The following is a 23,765-nucleotide window of genomic DNA, read 5'->3' as shown; positions in this document are numbered from 1 at the left end:
AAATCTGCTAAGTAACCTCGATTTCATCATAAATTCTGTCTTTTTTCTTCGCTTTCTTTCAAGAACTCAACTGTTTACAATTAACTTTTTAACCGGTTCACGTATTTTAGAAATCGGTTGACAAATTTGGCGCCTTAAAGACCAACGTCAAATTTACACTCTTGAATCTTTTCTTCAAGAGATTTTTAAAAGTGGAAAAAGGATGTTTAGCTTTCACTCAATATTCTTACAAATCGAAGATAAGGAGAAAATCTTTTTACATTCAGAAACGCAATAAACTTTTAAAAATTATTTTGAATTCAAAACAGAACAAATTATTTAACACTTAATAAATATAAGATTGTAAAGCGTTCTCGCAACAAGTGAGAACTAAGGTACTAAATGTGGATTTACCAACGTCCTATCAAACTAAGCGTATTTTTTTTTTTTTTTAAAAATATCAAACGACGTCCATGCTTTCCAAGGAGGAACTTATGTTAGAGTCTGTTTGTACAGAGTCAAGCATCGCCGCTGTCTCAGGGTTGGACCGAATTTGTGAGATAAAATCAGAAAACGTCGGATTTAAATCTAAAAAGAGAAAACCGAAATCAAATATAATTGAATTTTAAAAAGTTCAAAATGTATAAACACTCCTTAAAAAGTTTGGAAAAAAAACCATTTATAATTGCCCCTTATCCCAAAATAACCACTTTTGTTTCTTCCTCTAAGCTATTAAAGAGACACGAATTAATAATAATAATAATAATAATAATAATAATAATAATAATAATAATAATAATAATAATAATAATAATAATAATAATAATAATAATAATAGTAATAATAAAAAAATCAGAAAGCAAATATTATGAGAGAATATTAGGAAATGTTAAAGAAAGTAAATTATTCCGAGAGATTAACGGAGGAGAATGTTCAAAAGGAGAATTCAATAATTAATTCATAAAAAACGAAGCGATATCAAAGCAAAACACAATTTTATTATCGAGCTCAGGATAAGCGAGAAGAAATAATATTGAAATTTCATCTACTTTAAGCTACAAAGAGAAATGTCTTCAGGATATTATTACATTTACAATCCGTACCAACCGCAAGTCTATTATACGCAACCCGAAATCGTGCGCACTGAGCAACGACGAAGAAGAAATGTCGTGGAAAATATATGTCTTGGATTATTGTACGGAACATTAGCAGCCATGTGCTGTCTTTTGTGTATTCCATTTGGGCACTGGCATTACACACATTTTTAAATTTACATACTGAGGATTCTCAAGACCTCGCGTAAAAAACGTAATATAAGTATAACAAATAACACGGAATTGTAAAGATTTATCGCTTTGTAAAATGTCTTAGTTTTTTAATTTCTTTTTTTTTTTTTTTTTTTTTTTTTTACACTTCCGCGCTCTCACAAACATTATTGCAACTTCAGCGAAGATTTTTTGGAAAACAATTTGCAAACATTGAAAATCGAGAATGAAGCATCAAAGTATCATTGAACTTTATTTTAGAAAAAAAATCTAAGAAACTTTAGTTGTTGTTGATTTTTTTTTTTCCTTTAATTACCCTTAACAACGATTACCTTGATTAAAAGTTACTCTTATCAATGACTTCCCTCATTAAAAATTAAAGCCCTTATAACTTACGTCAGTTAGATATTCTTAAAATGTAATAGAAACATAACCGCTAAGAAATAGAACATTAATATAGCTCCAAAACTGCTTAAAACGTTACAAAACAAATTTAAAATGGCTACAATTCAATCTTTTCTTACCTGCGTCAGGTATATTTTTGAGAGCAACAACCGCCCTTAAAACGGATCGTTTAAGCTCATCTTGCTTTTCGTATTCTTGCTTGACCGAGTTAGCTTTCACTCTGGCTTGAACTGTACTACGAAGAGGTTCAACAATACGATCCAGATCTGAAAGATGCACACACTTGTAAATAAACTCTATGTATAAATAGATAGAGACAAAGGCGAATAAAAAAGTATAAGACTTACGCTGCAACACCGCGATTGGACATAACGTTGATAATCGAACAAGCATCAGATACGTTAATATCTGTAAATAGAAGTAGAGAAGATAATCTAAAATTAAAGTAGAATGTAATTTCTGAACGAACATCTAAACTGATGTTTAGATTTGTTTATGGTTAAGAGAAAAACTGACGCAGCTTGAGAATTTTACTAATTTATAAATTAGGATGGGCTGAATAAAGTTTTGCTAAGAATGATAAAAAATTTTTATCAAAGTTATTGACCAAAACTAAAGATGCGCGTTTACCTTAATGTCGTAGTGATCTTTAAGGCCGTCTTCGACATGGTTTAGAAACTCGAAGATATCCAATCTGTCCAGGCAAGAATCAATCAGTGTGTACATACACTCAAACGCAGCCTGGAAAAATTCTTTTTAGATTACGAAAAGCAAAAACACAGAGGTTGACGGGAAATGGAAAAAGTAAATAGAAAAACCTTCCGAATGTCAAGTCCATCGTCTACCGTGTGTTTGAAAGGACCCATTTCAACTTCGCGAATTAATTCTTTCTAAACAAGTTTTATACTAAATGTTGATAAGAACTGATAGCTTTATCAGTTTTAATAATTAATTTAAATAACTTCATCAAAAATCTTACCCTTATTTTTGTTTCATTGTAAAGATGTGGGAGCAAGTTGGCCAATAAATCTCGAATTAACCCTGGCTTGTTGTGAGCTGCAGAATTAAACATCGTCAAAGATACTCTACGAACATTCTGCACATAATATTAAAAAAATATATAAAAGCATTAAAAACAACAATAACAATGCAAATAACTAAAGATACAAAGAAGATTATTAAAAAAAATTCATACTCAAAAGTTTGTAATTATAGAAAAATATTTATGAAGGTAATAATATTTATGAATGTAATTATCAAAAATCTTTTCCAAGATTAAAAAAGAATATAGACAAACCAAATCAGTATCAACTAGAGTTTGCAGAAAAAGGTGAAGACATTGTTTCAATAATGTATCAATTGGTTGCGGTTGATCTATAATGGTAAACTTAATGGCAGTAATCACAGTGCTACGCATCACAGCCGATGGTGAAGTAAGGCGAACCTAAATTGAGAAATCAAAATACAACTTTAGGATACATATAGAAAAGCCATCTTTATTTTGTTACTTTTATCTGTTATTGATTTACATTTTGTTCTTATCAGTTTTGCTTGTTTGTAATCTCACTTCTAGTTGCTTACCCTTTACCTTTTTACAACTATAATCTTTGTTTATAATAATTTACACTTTAAAGTTAATATCTTTGAAACAATCATTTGCCATACTTTGGAGTACACTTTAGTATTTCAAACTACCATGTAAAAAAGTTTTAACAAACTACTGTCATTGTGGGTCTACAACTAAGCATTGTGGGTCTACAACTAAAAGCATTTAAGCACTTCCTATGATTTTGGTGAATACTGCACTCTATTATGATTGATGGATTATGATTGATGGATTATGATTGATGGATTATGATTGATGGATTATGATTGATGGATTATGATTGATGGATTATGATTGATGGATTTCATTGCACTCTGTAACTTGGCACAAAACGTGTTAACACTTGTTAAGAACTTGTAACAACATGCAACTTGTTAACTTAATAAGTTTCGAACTTAACATATACAAATTTTCTTTCTTTCATTTTTTTTTTTTTTCATTTGAAACATTAAAATATTATAAAACAATTGCTTCAGTTATTTACATAAGTTATCTTTAACAGATTTCTTCTCTACTTTGAATGTTTTCCCAAAAAAGAAATTGAATAGCATGAAACGTACTGATCATAGTATTACACAGAAGCAATTATTTTGGAACAACAAATTGGAACTAAAGCTGGTAACATGTTGAGAAAATCATTTATACAAAAGTTTTTATGAGAATGAAGTCAAGAAACTCTAAATATGATAATGAAGTCAAGAAACTCTAAATATGATAATGAAGTCAAGAAACTCTAAATATGATAATGAAGTCAAGAAACTCTAAATATGATAATGAAGTCAAGAAACTCTAATTATGATAATGAAGTTAAGAAACTCTAAATATGCCTTCTAAACTCTAATTATGGAAATAGGCATAACACATATCTTACAGTACATGTACAGTACTTGTAGATGTTACATATACCATAATAATTAAACTTTTATATAAATAAAACAAAAAGATTTATACTTGCAACTGTTCCAGTAGATTAACAGGATCAATCAATGTTAGTTTTCCAAGACATTCTGCAACCACATTTCTTGTACCTTCTTCTTTACTTTCACAATGGGAAAACAACAATCCCCTAGAAAAATGATTAAAAAATAAAACCTTCTCAAGAAAATAATTAAAAATAACAACCCCCTAAAAGAATTGGTTAAAAAAAAGGATTTTAAAATTTGTGTCTATTTATTGCACTATTAATGTTTTCTTTTGTATTTATCTTTTTTCATTATAAACTACACATGTGAAAATGATGATGGAATGCAAGGAATGGGAAGGAACAAACAAAAAGTACAAACGCAATGTATCTATCATTATCTTTATCTGATTCACAGTATTTTCCTGACACTTAAATTTATAATGAATATTAATAGTCAAAAAAGTTAACATAGAACTGAATGAAAAACCTCTTTTTTCAAATTAAATTTTATATAAAGTTAACTAAAAAATCATTTTCACCCACCATATCGCTGGAAGAAAAGGTTGAAGGATCGAAGGAGATTGAGAAACTGATTGACATGTAATCACCTTTAAAATTTAAAGTCAATGTAAATTTTTTAAAAGAATAAATAGATAAAAAACAACATAAAAATAAAAGTTCCAACCTCTTTGAGTGAATGCAACAAGAGGTACTGTCTCTTGGTATTCATTTTGATTTGATCAAGTATAAATGGCAAGTATGCTGTGAGATTACCAACACACAAATGACCTTTGCATAGATAAATAAACAAGTGAATTAGAAAACAAAAAGAAGAGGAAACAATGTGGAGATAAATATCATGGAAATAAAGAAAATAGGCATAATGACAAAAAAAAAACAACTAATTTAAATACAAGCCCTACACATTTTCTACAAACTTTTAGAACTTGCAGAGTTCTAAAAATGTACATAAACACTGTGTGCAAAGTGTTACCTAGCGCATATGATGCTGCAGATTTAATATCTTCACATTCTGATGCAAATGAATTTACTATAACATTTTTCAGCTCAACATTACTGCTTAAATCACTAAATTTTCAAATTAAAAAAAAAAGTAAATATATTACAGAAAAAACAAATAAAAACAAACAAAAACAACTAAACAAGTAAACAGGAAACAGAAATGGAAAGGTGGAGGGGTTGAATTAATTGATCCTTAAAAGATAATTTAAAAAAAAAATGAAACGAACATGCTTGAGCCAATTTCTCCAATTGCCAAGAGAGCAAACAAGTGAATTGAATCAGATGAATTAGTATTCTGAGAATAAGTTATAAAAGAAAACAATATAATTGCATACAATTTACACAATGTTAATTTATATATTTCAATAATACTTTATGTAATTATTCAAAGCAATTTTACACAATTAATCAAATATTTGTATTCCCTCTGTTCCAAAGTACTGTTTAAATTTCATAAAAGACTTAGAGTAGAAATCAGAGCAGTACTTTGGGACAGATGGAGTAGACAAAAACCTTAATGTCCATGACAAGCTTTTGAATACTGCTTTCCGCTTCAACTTGACAGGCCAATGCAACAGCAGCAGCACATTTTGCAATGGAGTAAAATGCCTGTAAAAATTATTGACAAAAATAGTCTCTAAAGGATATCTCCCTCTCTAAAAAAAGACATCAAGACAAGAATCGATTTTATACAGAATTCTTCTAAGAGTGAACATACAAGCATGAAGAGAATAAATCTACCATTTTATGGACAACTAAATTTGAGGATGTTCCTTTGGTTGGGGGGGAGTAAATGACTTCGGTTAACATCTGAAAAAAAACTCTTTATAAGATGTATTTTGAAAAAAAATAATAAAAAAATCAAGAATAAATATTTATATTTAAAATAATCAAAGAAGAAAAAAAAAATTATTTAAAAACCTCCATCAGCTGTTGATGTCCAACTTCTTTACTTGTAACAAGGTGGGTAAGGAAGGACAACATGGATTTCAATGCGTTGCCTATAAGATAAAAAATTTTGAAAAACAATTTTCAATCAGCATCATCTTTTTGAAGTCATTGTTGTATAAGATTTACTAGATGTAATAGATAATAAAGGGAATTAAAATGGTCTATTTGAATGTGAACCCTCCATACATAAACTACATATATAAAGTACTAATAAAAGAACTTGTTATTTGATGAAAAACAAACCAAAGTTTACCAAAGAATTCCTTTTTATGGATTCAAAAACTCTTTAATAAAAGAATTTTCAACAAAGACTATGAGTCAATAAAAACTAACTAGCTTTTTTTGCATTTGTAAATAGCACAAAGCCTGATCCGAAATCCATTATTTCACACAACTCAATAAGATGGATAAAAAATAAGATGTAAAATAAGAAAACAGATTTTAAATGATTTTAAAGTATTGAATCCAATTATTGAAAGTTTTCTAAAAAAATTGAACTCAAAAAGAACATCACAAAGTTTTCTAAAACTTTTAATTTTCTTGAAATTCTTTTCAAACTTTCAATGCAAATCAAGCTTTCAACGCATCAAACATTCAAACAATCAAGCATCGTTCACGCTAGAAGAAACTAAAGAATAAAAAGAAGTTTGGAAAAACAGCATGCACTACTTGACTTTGACTTTCTTTAAAAAGAGGAAGAATGACAAAAATCTATTGAAAAGCTAAACAGAAATGCTGTTTAGGATTTTGAAAAGTAAACTACGAAATTAATTTTAGAAAGTTTTGTGCAAGGAATAGCTTGTTGAGGGTTGTTAACTTGATAAATTTTAAAGGCAAAAATTTTTAATTTTGAGGATAAACTAAGATTCACATGTTTTTCACAATAGGGAGTAACAATATCAGCTCCAAACATACATATAAATGACACTATAAATTATTTTCTTGAATAATTCTATTGTTTGTAACTTTATAAGCGTTAAAATTAAGTATAAAATAATAGCATCTCACATCTGATTTTAATGATGATAACAAATAATAATAATAATAATAATAATAATAATAATAATAATAATAATAATAATAATAATAATAATAATAATAATAATAATAATAATAATAATAATAATAATAATAATAATAATGATGATAACCTTGCAACAATGGAGATCTTGTAAGAAGAAGTGCTACTGGCAGAACATTATTCTTAATCTAAAATAAAATCTGGTTTATTAAAATGGCATATTTTAAATGAGCAAAGAGGAAAAGAATAAAAAAAACCAAAACAAAACAAAAAGCAAAAAAAAAACAAAAAAACAAAAACAAAAAAAAAACTCACCATTGGCGTCAGTTGCTTTTTTTGCTTGATCATTGATGTAAGCAGAGAAAGCACTAACTAAAAAGATTAGAATACTTTTAACTATCACAGTAATTGTACACCATGCATAATAAACATTTCATAGAAAAAAGTCTTTTTTTAACCTGAGAGATGTGAAGATCACCTTCATTAATTAAGGAAACAAGTTCATTTAGAATGGCTTCTAAGTGGTTTGTTGACATTACTCCTCCTAAAAATAGAGTGCAATTAAAATCTTTATAAAATATATATTTATAAATTTTACAAAATGAGAAGAAATATAGAAATCTGCAAAGATAATCTTATTTTTATCTGCAAAAAGTTAACAAAACAAAGTCTTTTCTTTATTAAGTAGAAATCTACCATAGTTTTGTATGAAGGTGTCCAGACATGTTAATGTAGATAATTTTAAACCTCGATGGTTCTTACGAAGAAAAGAAGCCATTATTGGTATAGCATCATTTAAAAGTAAAGATAAATCTAATTTTAGAGGGGATGAAACTATCATAATCAATGCTTTAACAGTTGTGAGACGAGTTATTTCATTTTGAAGCCGGTCCAAATAAATTGGTAAGCAAGAAGGTAACTCTGCTAAAAGGGAATCTCCCATGTGGCTTAGAATTTGAGCCCTGGAAAAAGATTTTATAAGAATAACATATCATTTTAATATTTCATGAATATATTCAATTCCCTACCCCAAAAACTATTTAAAAAAATAACTCCATAGTAGGAGAAAAAGAGAAACATAAATAAAATTTATTATACTCATAAAAGCAAAAAGATTTAAAAATCCTACATGCAAGTGATTGACTTTTCTTTAATTTCCTGATCAATATCAGTGGCTTGCAATCTAGCAAATACTGCTTTGTAAAGGTCATTTAAGTACTCAGAATAAAGTGGTTTTTCTAAAATATTTGTTAAGTACAAAGATTTAAAACACAGACTTTTTTAATAATAAATTTAAAAAAAAAAAAAATTTTGTTAAGAGGATTACCAAGCAAGCACATCACACTCACAGCATTCTGTGCAACAACCAATGCTTCTGAAGCAATTTTATAGAAAGGATCTTTTATTGAAACAATTACTGCCTACAAAAGAAGTGTGTTGCAACAACTGAAGGAAAAGAAAACAAACCAAAAATAAATAAATCCACATATTTTTAAATCCAAAAAAAAAAAAAAAAAAAAAAAAAAACAAATTCAAAAAATATTCCAACAACAACTCATGAGATAGGATAACTTACAGGTAGCAGTTTTGAAATATGAGGAAAGAAAATTTGTGGTTCATGTTTAGTTAATATGAAGCCCAAAAATGTCAGGGTATCAATTTTCATGTTTGAGGTTGAAATCTTGTCACTAAAAGTATTAATTATGTTTAGAAAAAATATAAAGCAATAAAACGATTAAAAAAAAACTTTTTCTTTTTTTTTTAAATTTTGTGCTAAAATTTGAAAAAAAAAAAGTTTACTTCAATGAGAACGCAATCCCAGGTACTATTAGATCAATATGATTGGATAATGCTCCTGGTAACACAGCAACTAGTTCTGTTAATAACTCAAAGCACCCTTGCCGTGTTTTTACACTTTTTTCCTGTAGCTGCTTGTGAATACATTTTATAAGTGTGGGTACTTGCTCATTCAGCAATTTTAAAGGTCTAGTTTTTTAAATTAAATAAAAAATGAGCATGAAAAAAAAAACTATGCATAACTGAATTTTTTTAACTAAATAAAATATACTTAAAAAAAAAAAAATAATTTCCACTTTCAATTTTAAATAAAAAGATTATTCTTTGTATCAACATGTCAATAAAATAATAGATATTAAATAACTAATAAAGTCTGATTTCAATCACTAAAATCTATTAAAAAGGCGCTAATAGTCACATTTAGTGTCATTTAGAATTGTTTTTATAACATTTGACAGCTGATTTAGTAAAGTATAAAGTATTTTAAGCAAAGCAAATCTTTTATCAACTTTTATTAAAAATACTTTTTTCAAAAAGAAAAGAAACTTTACAACAGATAACCAGTAAAAACAAATAAAATTGCAGTAAAACTTACCCATCATTGATTTCTTTAGTTTTATCCCCTAATTGTGCTATTGTTCGTGTTTGACGAAGCAAAGCAATGTAAGTTTGAAAAATGTCTGCTTTTACATTTTCTTCTCTTTCTTAATAAAAAGAAAAAGCATGCATTTGCAAAATTATTCTTGCTGAAATTAAAAGTTGTTTTTAAAATACTTGATAACTTTTTTTTCATTTATTTATTATGGAGCATGTAAAATTTTCATGAAAATTTGCTTGGATGATCAAACTTTAATGAAAAATCTTTATAAATGAAAAAATGAAAACAAATTTTTTACCTTTAAATCTTGTGATGAGCTTAGGAGAAATCCATGTGTAAAAATCATTTAAAAGCTCGTGACGAGAGCTCATGATCGAGCCGAGACATTTTGCTGCTGCTCTTCTTATCTATTTTTAAAAATCTATTTTTAAATTTATGAGTTCAAATTTATCTTTACAAAAATGGCTGATAAAATAATAAAGAAAAACATGAACCTTCCAGCTCATATCATCATCATCACTGTACTCTTCTTCCTCTCTATAAAGTATACATATTATATTGTTAAAAATATCATTTTTATTGTTGTCACCATCTTAAGAATCTAAAAAAGTAAAAAAGATATCAAAATCTTCAAAAACTTACTCATCATCAAAATCTTCATCATTGTTTGTATCAAAAGACTGACTATCATCACCATCATCTCCATAGTTATAGTTCGGATCGTAACAAAGGTATTCCAAACAAAGATCTGTGATCTATGAAAATAAGGCATTCCGAAAACTATTTATCTTTTTGTAACTGAAAAAAAATACAAGTTTAAAATTGTTCTTCATGGTTTATTTCTATTAAATGTAACAAAAAAGATGAAAAATAGGAGATACTACAATTAGTTTATTATTATTATCTTTTCTATAATTCCAAATCAGTTCACCAAAACTAATCCGAAAAATTAAGATTTTATCAGCATTTAAATTTACAAACCTTTGCCACATATTGAGTAACTTCTTTGGGACATTTACAAACAAAAGCTTCTAGTGTCTACCAAAAAGAGAAAGAAAATGCTCATAAAACAATTTTTAACAGTGACCTGTGCAAAATTGAAAAACAGTATTATGAAATCCTGAATAAAATTTTCACCCCATAATAATTTCCATTATAAAGGCAACTTTTGTTAACATAAACATTGGAAGCATTAAATGTTTAGGACTATTTTTTGAAAAAATTTACGTAAAAAGAAAAAAAATAAATTTAAACAAGTAAGCAGTAAGCATCTTGAAATTTAATTTTAATTAAGCTTAATTATTGGTGATTTTTTTATTATATCTCTGCATAATTAAGTTTTTATAAATTAATGTTTTTATACTTTTTTTTTTTTGGTATTGTTTTCCAGGGTTCATTAGCTAATGAAATCGAAGAGACAATTCAAAGAGATATTTTTTCACACAATCACCTTTTAAAGTAATGTTACTTTTATAATGTCTGTTATTATGTACATGTGTTTTCTAATTCTTGATTTTAAAAGGAATCAACAATATTTTAAGGGTATACTTTTGCATAAAATACATTTATAATTTCGACAGGTGCTAAGCTTAAAATGTTATAATGTATTCTACAATGTTATTGGAGAAATTTTGCAAATCTTTGAAAGCTTTACTAATTAAAGTTAGATTAAAAGTATTAGTAGCTTTGTAGCTACTTGTAAGTTGTCTTGCTAAAGTAAATTTTTATTTACTAACTGGTTATCTCTTAAAAAGCTTTCTCTTTCGAAAAGTAAAACTGAGCTAATTCTATAATTTTAATTGTAAAGAAAAAGCTTGTGTGAAATTTGATAAACTTTTGAGTTTCAGAAGAAGAAAGAATGCGATTTGTTGTAAATTATGTAAATTTACAATAATTATGTGAATTATGTAAACATGTGAAATTATTATGTAAATTATGTAAACATGTGAATTATTACAAACTGAGGACTTCTTTCTTCTATTTATATATTACTAAAATTGTCCTTGTTTCATATCTGGTGTATGGGACACCAGAGCACCACCTCAGAAACAATAGATTTTAATGATCTTAATGCAAATAATAAAATTTTTTTTCTGACTTTTTTTAAATCATTATCTTTTATTTAACTCAAACAGGTTTTATTGAAATATTGAATATACGTCTATGTGTAATCTAACTTTACATTTAAAATTAAACTTATGATAAGTTTTTTAAGGTTTTTAAGTTTTTTTTACCTGTATGCAAGTTTCTTTGAGTTCGTCATCACCTTCATTGGCAAAAAATGATATAATCATAGGTATTACACGGTCCAAATGATCGCCAACTCGATGACCAGATTGACGACTAATGGAATTAATGTTAATGAAATTTAACTTTTTTAAAATTAAATTTATAAGTATTAAAAATTTTTAAACTTAAAAGTATTAAAATTTATTTCAAACATTAATTCCAAAATAAAAAATTAATTTCAAGATAACATTTTCATAATACAAGTTTTATTTAAAAAAAGAAAACTTTTTTTTTAAAAAACAATGATAATATTTTTACCAAATAGATCCAATACAATGAATGTAAGTTCTAACGTCAACTTGATTATTCTTTGTTTGAAGTTCACTGATTAAATGCAACATCAACTCAATAAAAACACTGGAGTTAGCAGCTATCATCAAGTGTGCTGAAATAAAACAAGTTTTGTTAAAATATTGAATATACATAAATTTTAATATGTTATTATATAATTATACTTAAATCAAAAATTTTAAGCGTAAAATACTTCCCACTACCAATTTAAAGATTTTTCTGTTTATAAATGACTTACAAAGTGTGACAATAGCTCTCTTTCGAATTGCCATCCTCTTATTTGTAAGCAAAGGAAGTATGCTTTTCAATAATGCAGAATGAAATAAAACAAGAAGCCCTCCAAAACGAGATAACATATCTCCAAGAATGTCTAGAGCTTCAAGTTGGATGGACTGATCATCATTCTACAAAAACAAAAATCTTTTGTCTTTGACAAAATATTACGAGAGTTTTCAGATTTGCGTTTTTTTCAGTTTTTTGATTTTCTTAAACATAAAGTTAAGAAGCAAAATTAAAATATTTTGATTTTTTAAAATAGTGATTTTTGATTTGAACAGATTCAAGCTTTTGAAGTTTTGAAAGGTGTCTGACATGGCTTTTCACTTTAGAAATACAGTTAAAAATGATGTAAAAAAATTATTTAATGTGCTAGACATCATCAGACTTATGCTGAAAAATAATACCAACTTTAACATCAAAAATTTTGAAATACATTAGGCTTTATAAAATTATATTGTTTTAAAACAGACTATGCTTTAAAGTTAAATAAAGTAATTCTTCTTTTATATATATATATATATATATATATATATATATATATATATATATATATATATATATATATATATATATATATATATATATATATATATATATATATATATATATATATATATATATATATAAACTTGTTGTATTGTTTTAATACAACAAGTTATATATACAACAAGTTATTTTAATACAACAGGAGCGAATCTGAGAAGGCTGAATAATTAAACAAACAAAACTGTTTTTTTAACCTTCCCAATTGCATCTGTTAAACGCCCAGTTATTCTTTTGCATATATTTGAAGATAAGGGTGAGGATGCAGCAGGTAATTCATTGATAACAGTTTTTAGCCCTTTAAAAAGAAGGGAACAAAATGCAAATCAAAACTGTTCATTTTAACATACATTTTTAACAAAATTCTGTAATTATGAAATTCATATTTATAATTCATAATAAGTAAAAATTTATTAGCCACAAAATTTATAAAATTTAGTTAACAAATTTTATACCAATGCTTGATATATCTCTAAGCTGCTCTTTAGAGGATATCATATTTGTACAAAGTGTATCTACAATCCATTCTACTTGATGCTCTTTTACTTTTCGTACAAGTGGCCCTAAACTAAAAAAAAAAAGGTTTGCCATCAATTTACAATAAACCACTTACCAGCACTGAGACATCAGTCACTGCATTACTCTAATGAACAACTTTGCAACTGTAGTTTTTTGACTCACCTCAGCATTATTAAATACTATTTTTTTGATTTCATTTGAAGATTTGTAAAAAATATTTAGTAATGTCTATTAGAAAATTACAGAGAAAATAGAAGAACTGCAGATGATATCATGAAAACTAGTAGTATAGTAGGCAACCCCTGGGACAGTTTATTGCTGTTGATGGGAATAAGCTATCCCAGGGGTTAACTGGGTATAATTTTCTATAAAGCCTCAAATCTTCCACGCGATTTTTTCTGAAAAGCCATAAATCTTCCACGTGATTTTTAAACAACATCATAGTTTATTACTAAAATTTCATATATTTCTTCTTCTTATGAATTAAAAAAATATTTTAAAGTTACAACACTTAATTTTTCTTTAAAGTTAGAATATTTACAAATGAAGTTTTTAAAGTTACAATATTTGTACACTTCTTGACAAAGGTTTTTTAGAATTTTTTTAAGGACTTTAAAAAATACTTTTAAATTTGTTTAAGAATTTTTGAATGACCTCCTCTTGAATGATTTAAGTTAATTTCAGATTATCAATCATTTTAGCAAGTGAAAGTTTTTAAAAAGATTTTAACAATTTAAAAAAATTTTATATCAAAATGATTGATAATTAACAAAGAAATATAAATGAAATATAATAAAACATAATAAGAAGAAAATAAAACACTTTTTTAAAAAAATTTATAACCATTTTACAGCAAGATTTTGCACTTCACCATTCTTGTCTTCTAAAAGTCGTATGAGAGACTGAACAACCTAAGAGAGAAAAAATTTTTACTTGTACATTTGTCTATTTCATTAACTTTAAGTAAAAAATTTATTAACCATCATTAATTTATTAAGATTATCTAACATGCCACCAATGTGCATTAAATCTTCAAGCAAATATATACCAGTCTTTCACGATCATCATCAAGTTTTATTGAGTCTTTTTGCAACTCACTCATTAAATCATTTGTTGCCATATAACGAAAATCTTTGTCAGATGATGACATCTAAAATTATCAAAAGCAGACAAAAGTTAACATTCTTTCCAATTACTCCTTGTTCCTGAATGATAGTGATGAATGATGTTGATGAATGGTTAAAAAAATTACAGTAAAACAGTTATTACAGTTAAACAGTTATTATACTAAGTACATTGTTATCTGAAATATTTTTTTTTGTAATTTCTACAAAAACAAAACATGAGATAAATTTTAATTCAAATTTGGCAAAAAAAAAAACATCAGAAAATTAAATTTTTTTTATAAACTTTGCAAAGAAAATGATTAAAGTTGGATTTTTGCTACGCCATATTACAACTGGTAATTAAAACATTAAAAGTTAACTTATCATTTAAGAGCTAAGTGCACTAATGAGCTTTAACTATTTAAAGAAAATATAATAAAGAAAATTCACAAAAAGGGGAAGTGAACACCTTTTCCTAATTTTTTTCAGCTTCATGATTCTAAATTTTCTTCGGGGTTAATTTTGAAATTTCTTTTGTAAATTAGCAATTTTAAAATGAAACATGATTGAATATGAAATAGGAAAATAGATTTGGCTTATTTTTTGATTAATCAGTTTAACTTTTAGACACTTCAATGTTTAAATGAACATCTTTCTTTTTGCATCAAAAGTTTACACAAATAAGACCTCAAAATGGCTGACAATTTAACCTGGAAAGTCTTAGAAATAACTAAAAAGTAGATAATTTGTGCATTTGTTTACTTCTAAAACATTTTGGTCTAACAGATTCAATGTTATAGGACAGTTTATTTCTGTAACCTATTTATTTCTCCCAACTCTTCACTATACTACAGAATAAAATGTTCTTTGAAATTTTAGAAATGAAGTAAAAACCTTTTTCTTTCTAAAAAATATTGTCAAATAAACAAAGAGATATACAAAAACTAACAATTGAACTGATGTTTTACCCTTTTTTTTACCTTTCATCCTTCTACTCTTTATATTCTAAGAGAGGATCTTGATATCATGTGGGTCAACAGTGTTTTTTTTGTCATTCTAAGTTTATTCAAAAGGAACTTTTTCATTGAATTTATGACAGCAAATTGTCTTTAAATGCAATTATATAGCATTATTTTAATAATGTCATTACAGATAGTTCCAAAATTTGAACAAATTCTACTTGCATTTTACAAGTGCTCTGTTTATGTAAGCCTATTTTCAAATAAGATTTTTATCTTTTATTAACTATTGTTTGAACATGAAAAATGCAATGAGAAAATAATATTTCAATTAAAATGATTCACTAACTACAGTGTTCATTTTTTTAAATTTTGGATGCAATCACAATTAAAGAATTTTAAAAAAATCAATCTTGGTGGAAAGAATATAATACTACAAGTCATCATTTTCGTTACTTATATCTTTCCTTTTCAATTTTTTTTTACTTCAACTGGATATTTGAATAAAAAAAAATTATCATTAAAAATATTGCTCAAATCAAATGTTATGACTAGATATAGATACCTTATCAAGTAAAGATGCAATATGATACGGAGATGTTGCTGCCATTTTGAAAAGATAATTCAAAAAAAATATTGAAAATCAATTCTAAATAACTATAAGTGAAATGGAATAGAGTTGATGCCCATACGGAAAGTTTGGAGTGCTTTAATACTTCAATTGTTTCACTCGACTAGAATTTGCCGATGAAAACATTTACCTACAAGTGAGTTGCAAGTGGTCCGCATCATTAACTGGCTTTTCTTAAGGTCTGGCAGCACAGTCCATGTTTCGGAAGTTCACGGAGGATGGCGGGGGGGGGGGGGGGGGGTGGGGGTGGGGCGGGGGTGGGGCGGGGGCGGAAGGAGTTTACTGAGGTAGGTGGTGTGCAACAAAGCCAAAATATGCTTTTTTGATAGAAATCGATGTGATGCGCTTGATGTAGCATTTCACTAAAATGACATTACGCTTCAAACATTTTTAATATCTTGAATAAGAAACGATTATTTGTAACAAAGACTTGTGGTTGTAGAGATAATGGTGATGTCACTAATGGTAATGTCATTATTTAACGTTAAAAAATTACAAACTTTTTACATTCAGAAAACTGGTTTTATCCAATTTTCTGCATGTAAAACGTTCAATGACAACGTGAAGAAAAGATTTTTCTTCCTAATGTTTTTGTTTTGAATCTGATATTCAAAAAATCTTACCCGTGTATAGATGACGCATAGTTGTTCATAGTTGTTCTTAAGTATCTTTAAAAAAGTGATTTCGGAAATCCAATCCATTTTTAACCAGATCTCAAACTTAAATACACACAATAATTACTTTCGCGAAGTTTTAAAACTATTTGGCGCTTAAACTCCTTTGGTTACGAACTTTGTATTTTCATATAAAAAAAAAGATGCTGATCACTTTTGATGATTTGAATGATGACTATTTTATGTGTGGTTCATTTACTTTGCTAAAACAGAGAAGAAACATTAACAATATTATTGAAAAACTTTACTTTTTTTTATCATTATTTGAGTTAGGTGACCAGGATAAGAAATGGGCTCCTCATATATTTGTATTTGACGTTATTGACAAGAACCTTATCATAAAAGCAATTACAACTCAAATTTAACGAGGAACAACTATAAAACCCGTACTGTTAATCCTTGTCCTTCCCTAAATTAACAGTTCCCTTGACTCCAACCCCAGTCTTCTTAATATAGTACCCATATCTCCTTAGAAATTGTAAATCTTACAAACAGCGACGCAACTTCGTTATTAAGACCCACATTACACTAGGCGATTAGATTGGTACACATGTACAACGGCTCACAGTTCACAAATATAGGTTTTAGGTATAAAATGATGTGACCCCGGAAGTTTCAACGGATTTAGGTTACTAATACCATATGTTTTAAAGATCTAACTTTAAAAAAATCTAATGAGAGGCCCTTTTTGAGTAAATTTGTTTTTAAAATTTAAAAAAAATTCATTATATTTTTTAGGATTTTTAATGGTTTAACTTCTTTAATTAGTATTTAAATCAAAAGTATGCTTGATAATGCAACGTTTATTACTATTTTTTGTTAAATATAACAAGACTACAATATTTTAGTGAAAAAATCGATGACAAAAAATCTTTTATTACTACATATAACTTTGATAAAGTTCTTTGATTGCAGGTTTGCACTACTAAACACCTCTACAATTCTCTTGGTTCTTGTAAGATGTTTTTTGCTCATTTGGGAAACATTGAACCTGTTGATGACAGGCTTCATTTTAGCATGAGCTGCTTCAGAAGCCTGCTCTGCATATCTTCCAAGAGAATTCCCTGATCTGGAGATAAAGTCTTCTAAGTGTGCTGTAATAGTATGTACTTTCCAAGTGACAGTCAGTTTCTTTTCAAGATCAGATTCTTTTTAAAAAAGTATTTTGTATAAACTATAGTGAAATACTAAAAAATGTACTGGGGGAAACGATATTATTAAAAGCAAAAAGAGACATTCTATAGCCTACCTCATTACAGTATTCTTGGGTAATCACATAAGATTGCGTAAATGCCTCAATGTCATCTTTGTAATTGGGATTCAAACAGTTTCCAAATGTTCCTTGAACTACCACGCGGAACTTTTGCAAGGGTTCTAATAGAGTTAGTAGCTCTACTAATAACGGATTGTTCAGCTCATCGCACTGTTCTAGTATCCGTTTTGAAGTATTTCCTTCATAAGTTCCACCATGATATCCTTTTCTTATACATCCTAAGCTTGAAACCCACATCTCAAACTCGGGCCACAATTTGGTTAGAAATGATGACATATGATTTACAAAGCCCATCAGCATGTGAAGTTCTGGCAAAGGTATAACATCTAACACCAACTTGGATTTGTCTTCTTCCTTGATCAAGCATGGTTTCACAATATTCTATGTAAAAGTAATATTTATTAAAAACTGATAAAATGTAGAAATTTTTAAGCCAAAACTTTATAAAGATCTTCAATTATGTTCATTAAAGTCACCTTGAAATCCTGCATTCTTTTGTATGGCAATCCAGCCTCGTAATACAGTGTATACCAATCATCTAAAGATCTCAAAGTTCTGAGATCTCCAGCAGCAATAGTTGATGTACCTTCACACCAGGCACAGGAATATTTTCCTCTGTGAGCCTAAAATAATATATATAAGGCTCCTAAATTACATTTTATCAAGTAATACATGTGTATGTGTTCAAGTAATGTAAAAAGTATAAACTTGGATTATAATATATCATACCGAAATTCCCAACAATATGTTGATGATTTTCATGTCTGATGCAAGAGAATATTTGCATTTATGCAGATTTAGGCTCTCGACAATCTGCAATAGGTTTTCATGGGTTTCTTGTAAGTTATCTGCATATGCAAGAGCGACAGCCCCATTGATCCCAGAGTATGCTCCTTTGTCCCTCATGTCATCCTCTCTCTCTTGTTCAGGGTCAAATACGTTACAGATTACTTTCAATAAACCTCCACCTAAATTGAATATGCAATTCAGGGATTATTTTACTAAATAATAGATTAAAAGAATGATCAACTTATATCTATGTCCCTCATTTTTAACTTTGGCCACCTGAATCAATTCTAACTCTGACAAAAGTACAGTGGTAATTTTGAACTCTGAAATCCATGACAAAGTTGAGAAACTCTGTAAGGTCTTCAACATAAGCAAGGTCTCTTGCAACTACTTTTGTAAGCCTATTGTTTATCTTCTCTTCAGCTTGAATGGTCTTGACAGCATAAAAATCTGATAGGATCTTGCTCCTCTCATCTAGTTTTGCTTCTATGAATGATTCTAATTTTATACTGCATTTTCGAAGCCCCTTTAATATTAGCTTATTCATATATTGACTAAGTCCTAGTTTGTTCATAAGGGGCTGGATCTCTTCAAACTTCACTTTCCTGGTTTGTTCACTTGGTTTTCCAAGGATTACAGGAATTAATGATCCTCCTGTAATAAAATTTATTAACTCATACATGCATATTTAAAAATGGCTAATGCTGAAAATACGAAAAGTGTCATTTTACATTTTATTTATAGTATAATAAATAGCCTAACCTGTTGAAATATTGATCTCTTCGCCAAGGTTTTTCTGTGAAGATGCATAAATGCTTTTGAGCAGAATTGAAGTAACTTGCTGTTGTACCTTTAATGATCTGCTGTTTAGCAGGCTTGAAACATTTACCTTCTCCTGTCCAGGAGAACATTTGTGGGGTATACCTTTACCACGATTGCAAAAGCAGTTAGGACATAAAAGAAGAGGTTTTTCTGATTTTGACTTTTCTATTCTAGCTTTGGTTTTCCTTAACATCTTACGATCCGTGGATTTTGCCATAGCGCAGACTGTGCAATGTATGCTACAATCTCTTCCAGACTTGAAAAGCATTAGATCCCTTTGCTTCCAGTTTTCAATAACATTTATTGGAATAGGATTATTGGAAGCCAGCTTGTACATGTATGATTTGCAAGATGAACAAATTCCTAAGTAGAATAAAACTGCTGTTATTGATTCAGAATAAACATTTATTTTTAACAAAGAACATTGCTGTGAGTAAGCAGTAAGACATGTTTTCTTTTTATAAAATATTTTGTTCAATATTCTGTCAAAAGTATTGACAGTATTGAATTGATAATAATACTAAACAGAAAATGTACAGAAAATGTTCAATATAAATTTTACCTGTTGGATACTCAAACATATTTTGAATAGTTGGGATTGATCTGATCTTTGATCAATTTTTCCAGTTTCAGGTAAATGGGTATACATTTTAAATCTTTGAGGTGGCAGCAGGCACAAACCAGTCTTTGATTGTCCTCATGACTTCTCTTATATTTATTCTTTTTAGAGAGCAGACGTGGCATAACTTTTTGGTTCTTTAAACTACTTTTGCAGATTTTATTTTTTAGTTTTGCGGATTACCTATTTAAGGCACATAAGTGTATGTGTTGTTACATATTTAAGTTCAGAGAGTGAACATAAGAAGAACTGGATTTATTGCAGTTTGTACTGACTTCTTATTTTTTATAAAAATACTATTTTATTTTAATTCATTACAATATTGATAAATAAATGTAAATAACAAAAAAAGCAAGTGTGTGTGTGTGTGTGTGTGTGTGTGTGTGTGTGTGTGTGTGTGTGTGTGTGTGTGTGTGTGTGTGTGTGTGTGTGTGTGTGTGTGTGTGTTCTAGATTGGACTATTTATGGAATATGGCTACATATATTGATATAGAATGGGAAACAGATTGCATTTTTTTGCTTTTTGACTCAAATGTTGCAGTCTTGTTATATTTAACAAAAATTAGTAATAAACGTTGTATTATCAAGCATACTTTTGATTTAAATACTAATTAAAGAAGTTAAACCATTAAAAATCCTAAAAAAATATAATGAATTTCTCTTAAATTTTAAAAACAAACTTTCTCAAAAAGGGCCACTCATTAGATTTTTTTAAAGTTAGATCTTTAAAACATATGGTATTAGTAACCTAAATCCGTTGAAACTTCCGGGGTCACATCATTTTATACCTAAAACCTATATTTGTGAACTGTGGGCTCAAAAAGAGTCCGCTTACTTTTTTTGTAAATTTCGATTGTTTTCTTAAGATAAAGAATGCTAAATATATCAAAAAATTTTATTTTGGTTAAATATTCATCACTATCGCTAAATACACGACAGCTGAAGAAATAACACGTCATGTTGCATGACAATAGATAACACTTCGCCATGTTGAGTAACAGTAAGTAACATTTCAAAATTCTTTGTTTAATAAACTTTAAAATTGATTAAACAAAGTTTTAGTGTACCATTATCGCCGAGGAAACGTGGATTCGTAGAAGGCTTTGTATTTCAGAAAAGTAACGACTCTTCGAATCAATGAGTGTTTGTGTGACGAAACTGTGCAGAGAGCATTTGCGCGAAGAAGAAAGAATTCTTAATTATATGAGATAATTATTTTACACACCTACTACTACATACATACAGAAAGCTACTATACTATTGTGCTGGTAAATTCTGCACGCAACAAAATGAAGAATGATGTTTTAGCGTGCAGAAACGTCTTCTTCATATGCAAACTTTTGAAGATAAATTACGATAAATTACGACAAATTACGATAAATTACGATAAAATTGCAGATAAAACTCACGAAAGTTTTGAAGTTTCCATGATGGAGCTCAAATATGATTTGGGGATAAGCAAACAGCACAATGTATATAAATACCTTTAATTAGAGATTAGTATCTTCAAAGGTTAGTAACACGATGTGTACACCTCATGGACATAGCAATGAAGCGTCTGACAAAATATAGAAAGAAAGAGTCAATAAGTTAAGATGCATTCATAGAAGCTATTGCATTTTTACAGTGTTTTTTTTTTAGAGGCGGAGAACTTAAAATTTGCAACACTGTTTTCTGTGACAGACATTTTGACGGTTGTTGATTGTTTTTAAGTTTGGTTTGGGTATTCATCATGAATAGACTCACGCCGGAGCAACGTTTCCAAATTGTTCAAATCTACAGTCAGAGGAATAAGTTTCCGAACAAAACATTTTATTGTGAAAAATAAACTTTGTCAGGTTATTTTAGAAAAACATGTTTTTGATAAATACTTTTATAATTATTCTAGAACCAAATTTATTCACCATTTTATAAAGCAAAAAATTAACCAACAGTAATTAACTTGCGTTACTAAAATTTAACGATTCCCGAAGGAGTGTTAAAACTTCAATGAAAAATAATTATCCGAACGTGTCGTTTTGTAAACGAAGTTCTGAAATTGATTATTAAAAAAAGTTTTTAAATCAATAGTTTTAGAAATATTATTGTTTTACAACGAGTAATTTTAAATAAATGACTGATATTTTTTTAAATTCATTTGATTTAAAATTGACATCATCAAGTATGTGAGTTAAAATCAAGAAATGGTCCCAAGCTCAGCACAATTTGGTTATTGACTTGTTCAAGCAAGGTAAAACATTTAGGTCGATAAATAAAGCGACTGGAATGGCATTAGGAGCCATCAGCGATCTGATTAAAAAATATAATATGTTTGGATATGTGCAAAATCAGCCAAGATTCGGAGCTAAGCGTAAAACAACATCAAGAATAGATCGACAAATTATCAAGATGGTGCAATAAAAACCGCTTTTTATCAGCACCAAAAGTGTATAGCCTCCTTGAAAAAGATTTTGAGTTAAAAGTGAGCTCCTGTACTATTCGAAATCGATTGAAAGAAAGTGGATTCAAAGCAAGAGTTCCATGCAAGAAACCATTCCTTTTAAAAATCCATTGAGAACGAAGACTTGCATTTGCTAAAAAATATGTAAATATGCCGGTATCATTCTGGAGGAAAGTTTTGTGGACGGGCTAGTCAAAGTTTAATCTTGTGAAGCCGATGGAGCTCAAAAAGTATGGAGAAAAAAGGTGAAGCATTCACACTCAGTTGTATTCGAGGTATAGTAAAATTTAGTGGAGGGAATGTTATGGTATGGGGATTGATGGCTTGGAACGGAACGGGAAAACTGGAGTTTATTGATGGAATTATGGACTCTGAGGTTTATGTTAACATTCTCAATAAAAATTTTCTGGCTTCAACTAAAAAACTGCGACTAGGAGAACATTTTATCTTCCAACAAGAAAATGACCCTAAACATACGTCAAAGAAAGCAAAAGAGTTTTTTATCCAAAAGCAAATTGAGTTACTTGAATGGCCAGCGAAAAGTCCAGATCTCAATCCAATTGAACATCTCTGGACTATTCTGGATAAAAAATGTGACACACGATGTCTAAAAAGAAAAGAAGAGCTAAAGATCATGCTCCAAGAAGCTTGGGCTGATATCGACTTAGATACGGCAAAGAAATTAGTTGAATAGATGCCATGTTGACTAAAAAAAAAAATTTTTCTTTTCGAAATAAACTTTTTTTTTCTCTTTGTTAAATGGCTACGTAAATAAACAGAATTGCCGCGTTTGGAGCGATTATAATCCACCACCCATGTGATCGAAACACAGTTACATTAAGAAAAAGTCACAGTATAGCGCACTTAAAGAGCCGGTGGATCCATTGGTCCATATATCTTAAAAAATGTTACTGAGACATGATTGCTAACTTTTTCATTTGCTGATAGTTCGTATAATAGGTATGCTTTAGGGCTATCCATT

General features: G+C 28.5%; 2 protein-coding genes across 4 annotated transcripts; both read right to left on the bottom strand.

The window, feature by feature from the left end:
• Positions 1-205: 205 nt before the first annotated feature.
• On the bottom strand, positions 206-16,357 carry LOC145189035 (cullin-associated NEDD8-dissociated protein 1-like). 2 transcript variants are annotated; one of them, XM_090088163.1, is made up of 36 exons: positions 16,101-16,357; positions 14,519-14,620; positions 14,314-14,381; positions 13,407-13,519; positions 13,149-13,249; positions 12,368-12,533; positions 12,097-12,223; positions 11,784-11,892; positions 10,531-10,587; positions 10,192-10,304; positions 10,044-10,086; positions 9,848-9,956; positions 9,547-9,655; positions 8,955-9,140; positions 8,731-8,842; positions 8,482-8,575; positions 8,284-8,392; positions 7,851-8,116; positions 7,613-7,698; positions 7,470-7,526; positions 7,285-7,342; positions 6,104-6,183; positions 5,924-5,992; positions 5,696-5,791; positions 5,410-5,477; positions 5,154-5,248; positions 4,845-4,948; positions 4,703-4,767; positions 4,207-4,321; positions 2,947-3,093; positions 2,629-2,745; positions 2,468-2,539; positions 2,280-2,390; positions 1,997-2,057; positions 1,769-1,915; positions 206-567 (listed from the first exon to the last, which is right to left on the bottom strand). In XM_090088163.1, exons 1-36 carry the CDS (start codon positions 16,143-16,145, stop codon positions 440-442), a joined length of 3,705 nt encoding a protein of 1,234 aa, XP_089944289.1. In that variant the 5' UTR covers positions 16,146-16,357; the 3' UTR covers positions 206-439. The 2 variants fall into 2 exon arrangements, with proteins under 2 accessions (XP_089944289.1, XP_089944290.1); XM_090088164.1 differs by lacking the exons at positions 8,955-9,140; positions 9,547-9,655; positions 9,848-9,956; ... (9 more) ...; positions 14,519-14,620; positions 16,101-16,357 and having other exon boundaries at positions 8,482-8,600; positions 8,731-8,830.
• A 1,275-nt stretch (positions 16,358-17,632) lies between these two features.
• On the bottom strand, positions 17,633-20,440 carry LOC149889075 (uncharacterized). 2 transcript variants are annotated; one of them, XM_090088162.1, is made up of 5 exons: positions 20,287-20,440; positions 19,665-20,087; positions 18,843-19,081; positions 18,590-18,736; positions 17,633-18,494 (listed from the first exon to the last, which is right to left on the bottom strand). In XM_090088162.1, the coding sequence occupies exons 1-5, from the start codon at positions 20,303-20,305 to the stop codon at positions 18,015-18,017; spliced, it is 1,308 nt and encodes a 435-aa protein (XP_089944288.1). In that variant the 5' UTR covers positions 20,306-20,440; the 3' UTR covers positions 17,633-18,014. The 2 variants fall into 2 exon arrangements, with proteins under 2 accessions (XP_089944288.1, XP_089944287.1); XM_090088161.1 differs by lacking the exon at positions 20,287-20,440 and having other exon boundaries at positions 17,633-17,988; positions 18,090-18,494.
• Positions 20,441-23,765: the final 3,325 nt, after the last annotated feature.

Source organism: Hydra viridissima, unplaced genomic scaffold (genome assembly GCF_058129835.1).
Source record: "Hydra viridissima isolate aposymbiotic clone 2 unplaced genomic scaffold, HvirCarnegie_v1 scaffold_5, whole genome shotgun sequence".
Taxonomy (NCBI): Eukaryota; Metazoa; Cnidaria; class Hydrozoa; order Anthoathecata; family Hydridae; genus Hydra; species Hydra viridissima.
Note: the sequence above shows the minus strand (reverse complement) of the source record. Positions and strands in the feature narration are given on the sequence as shown.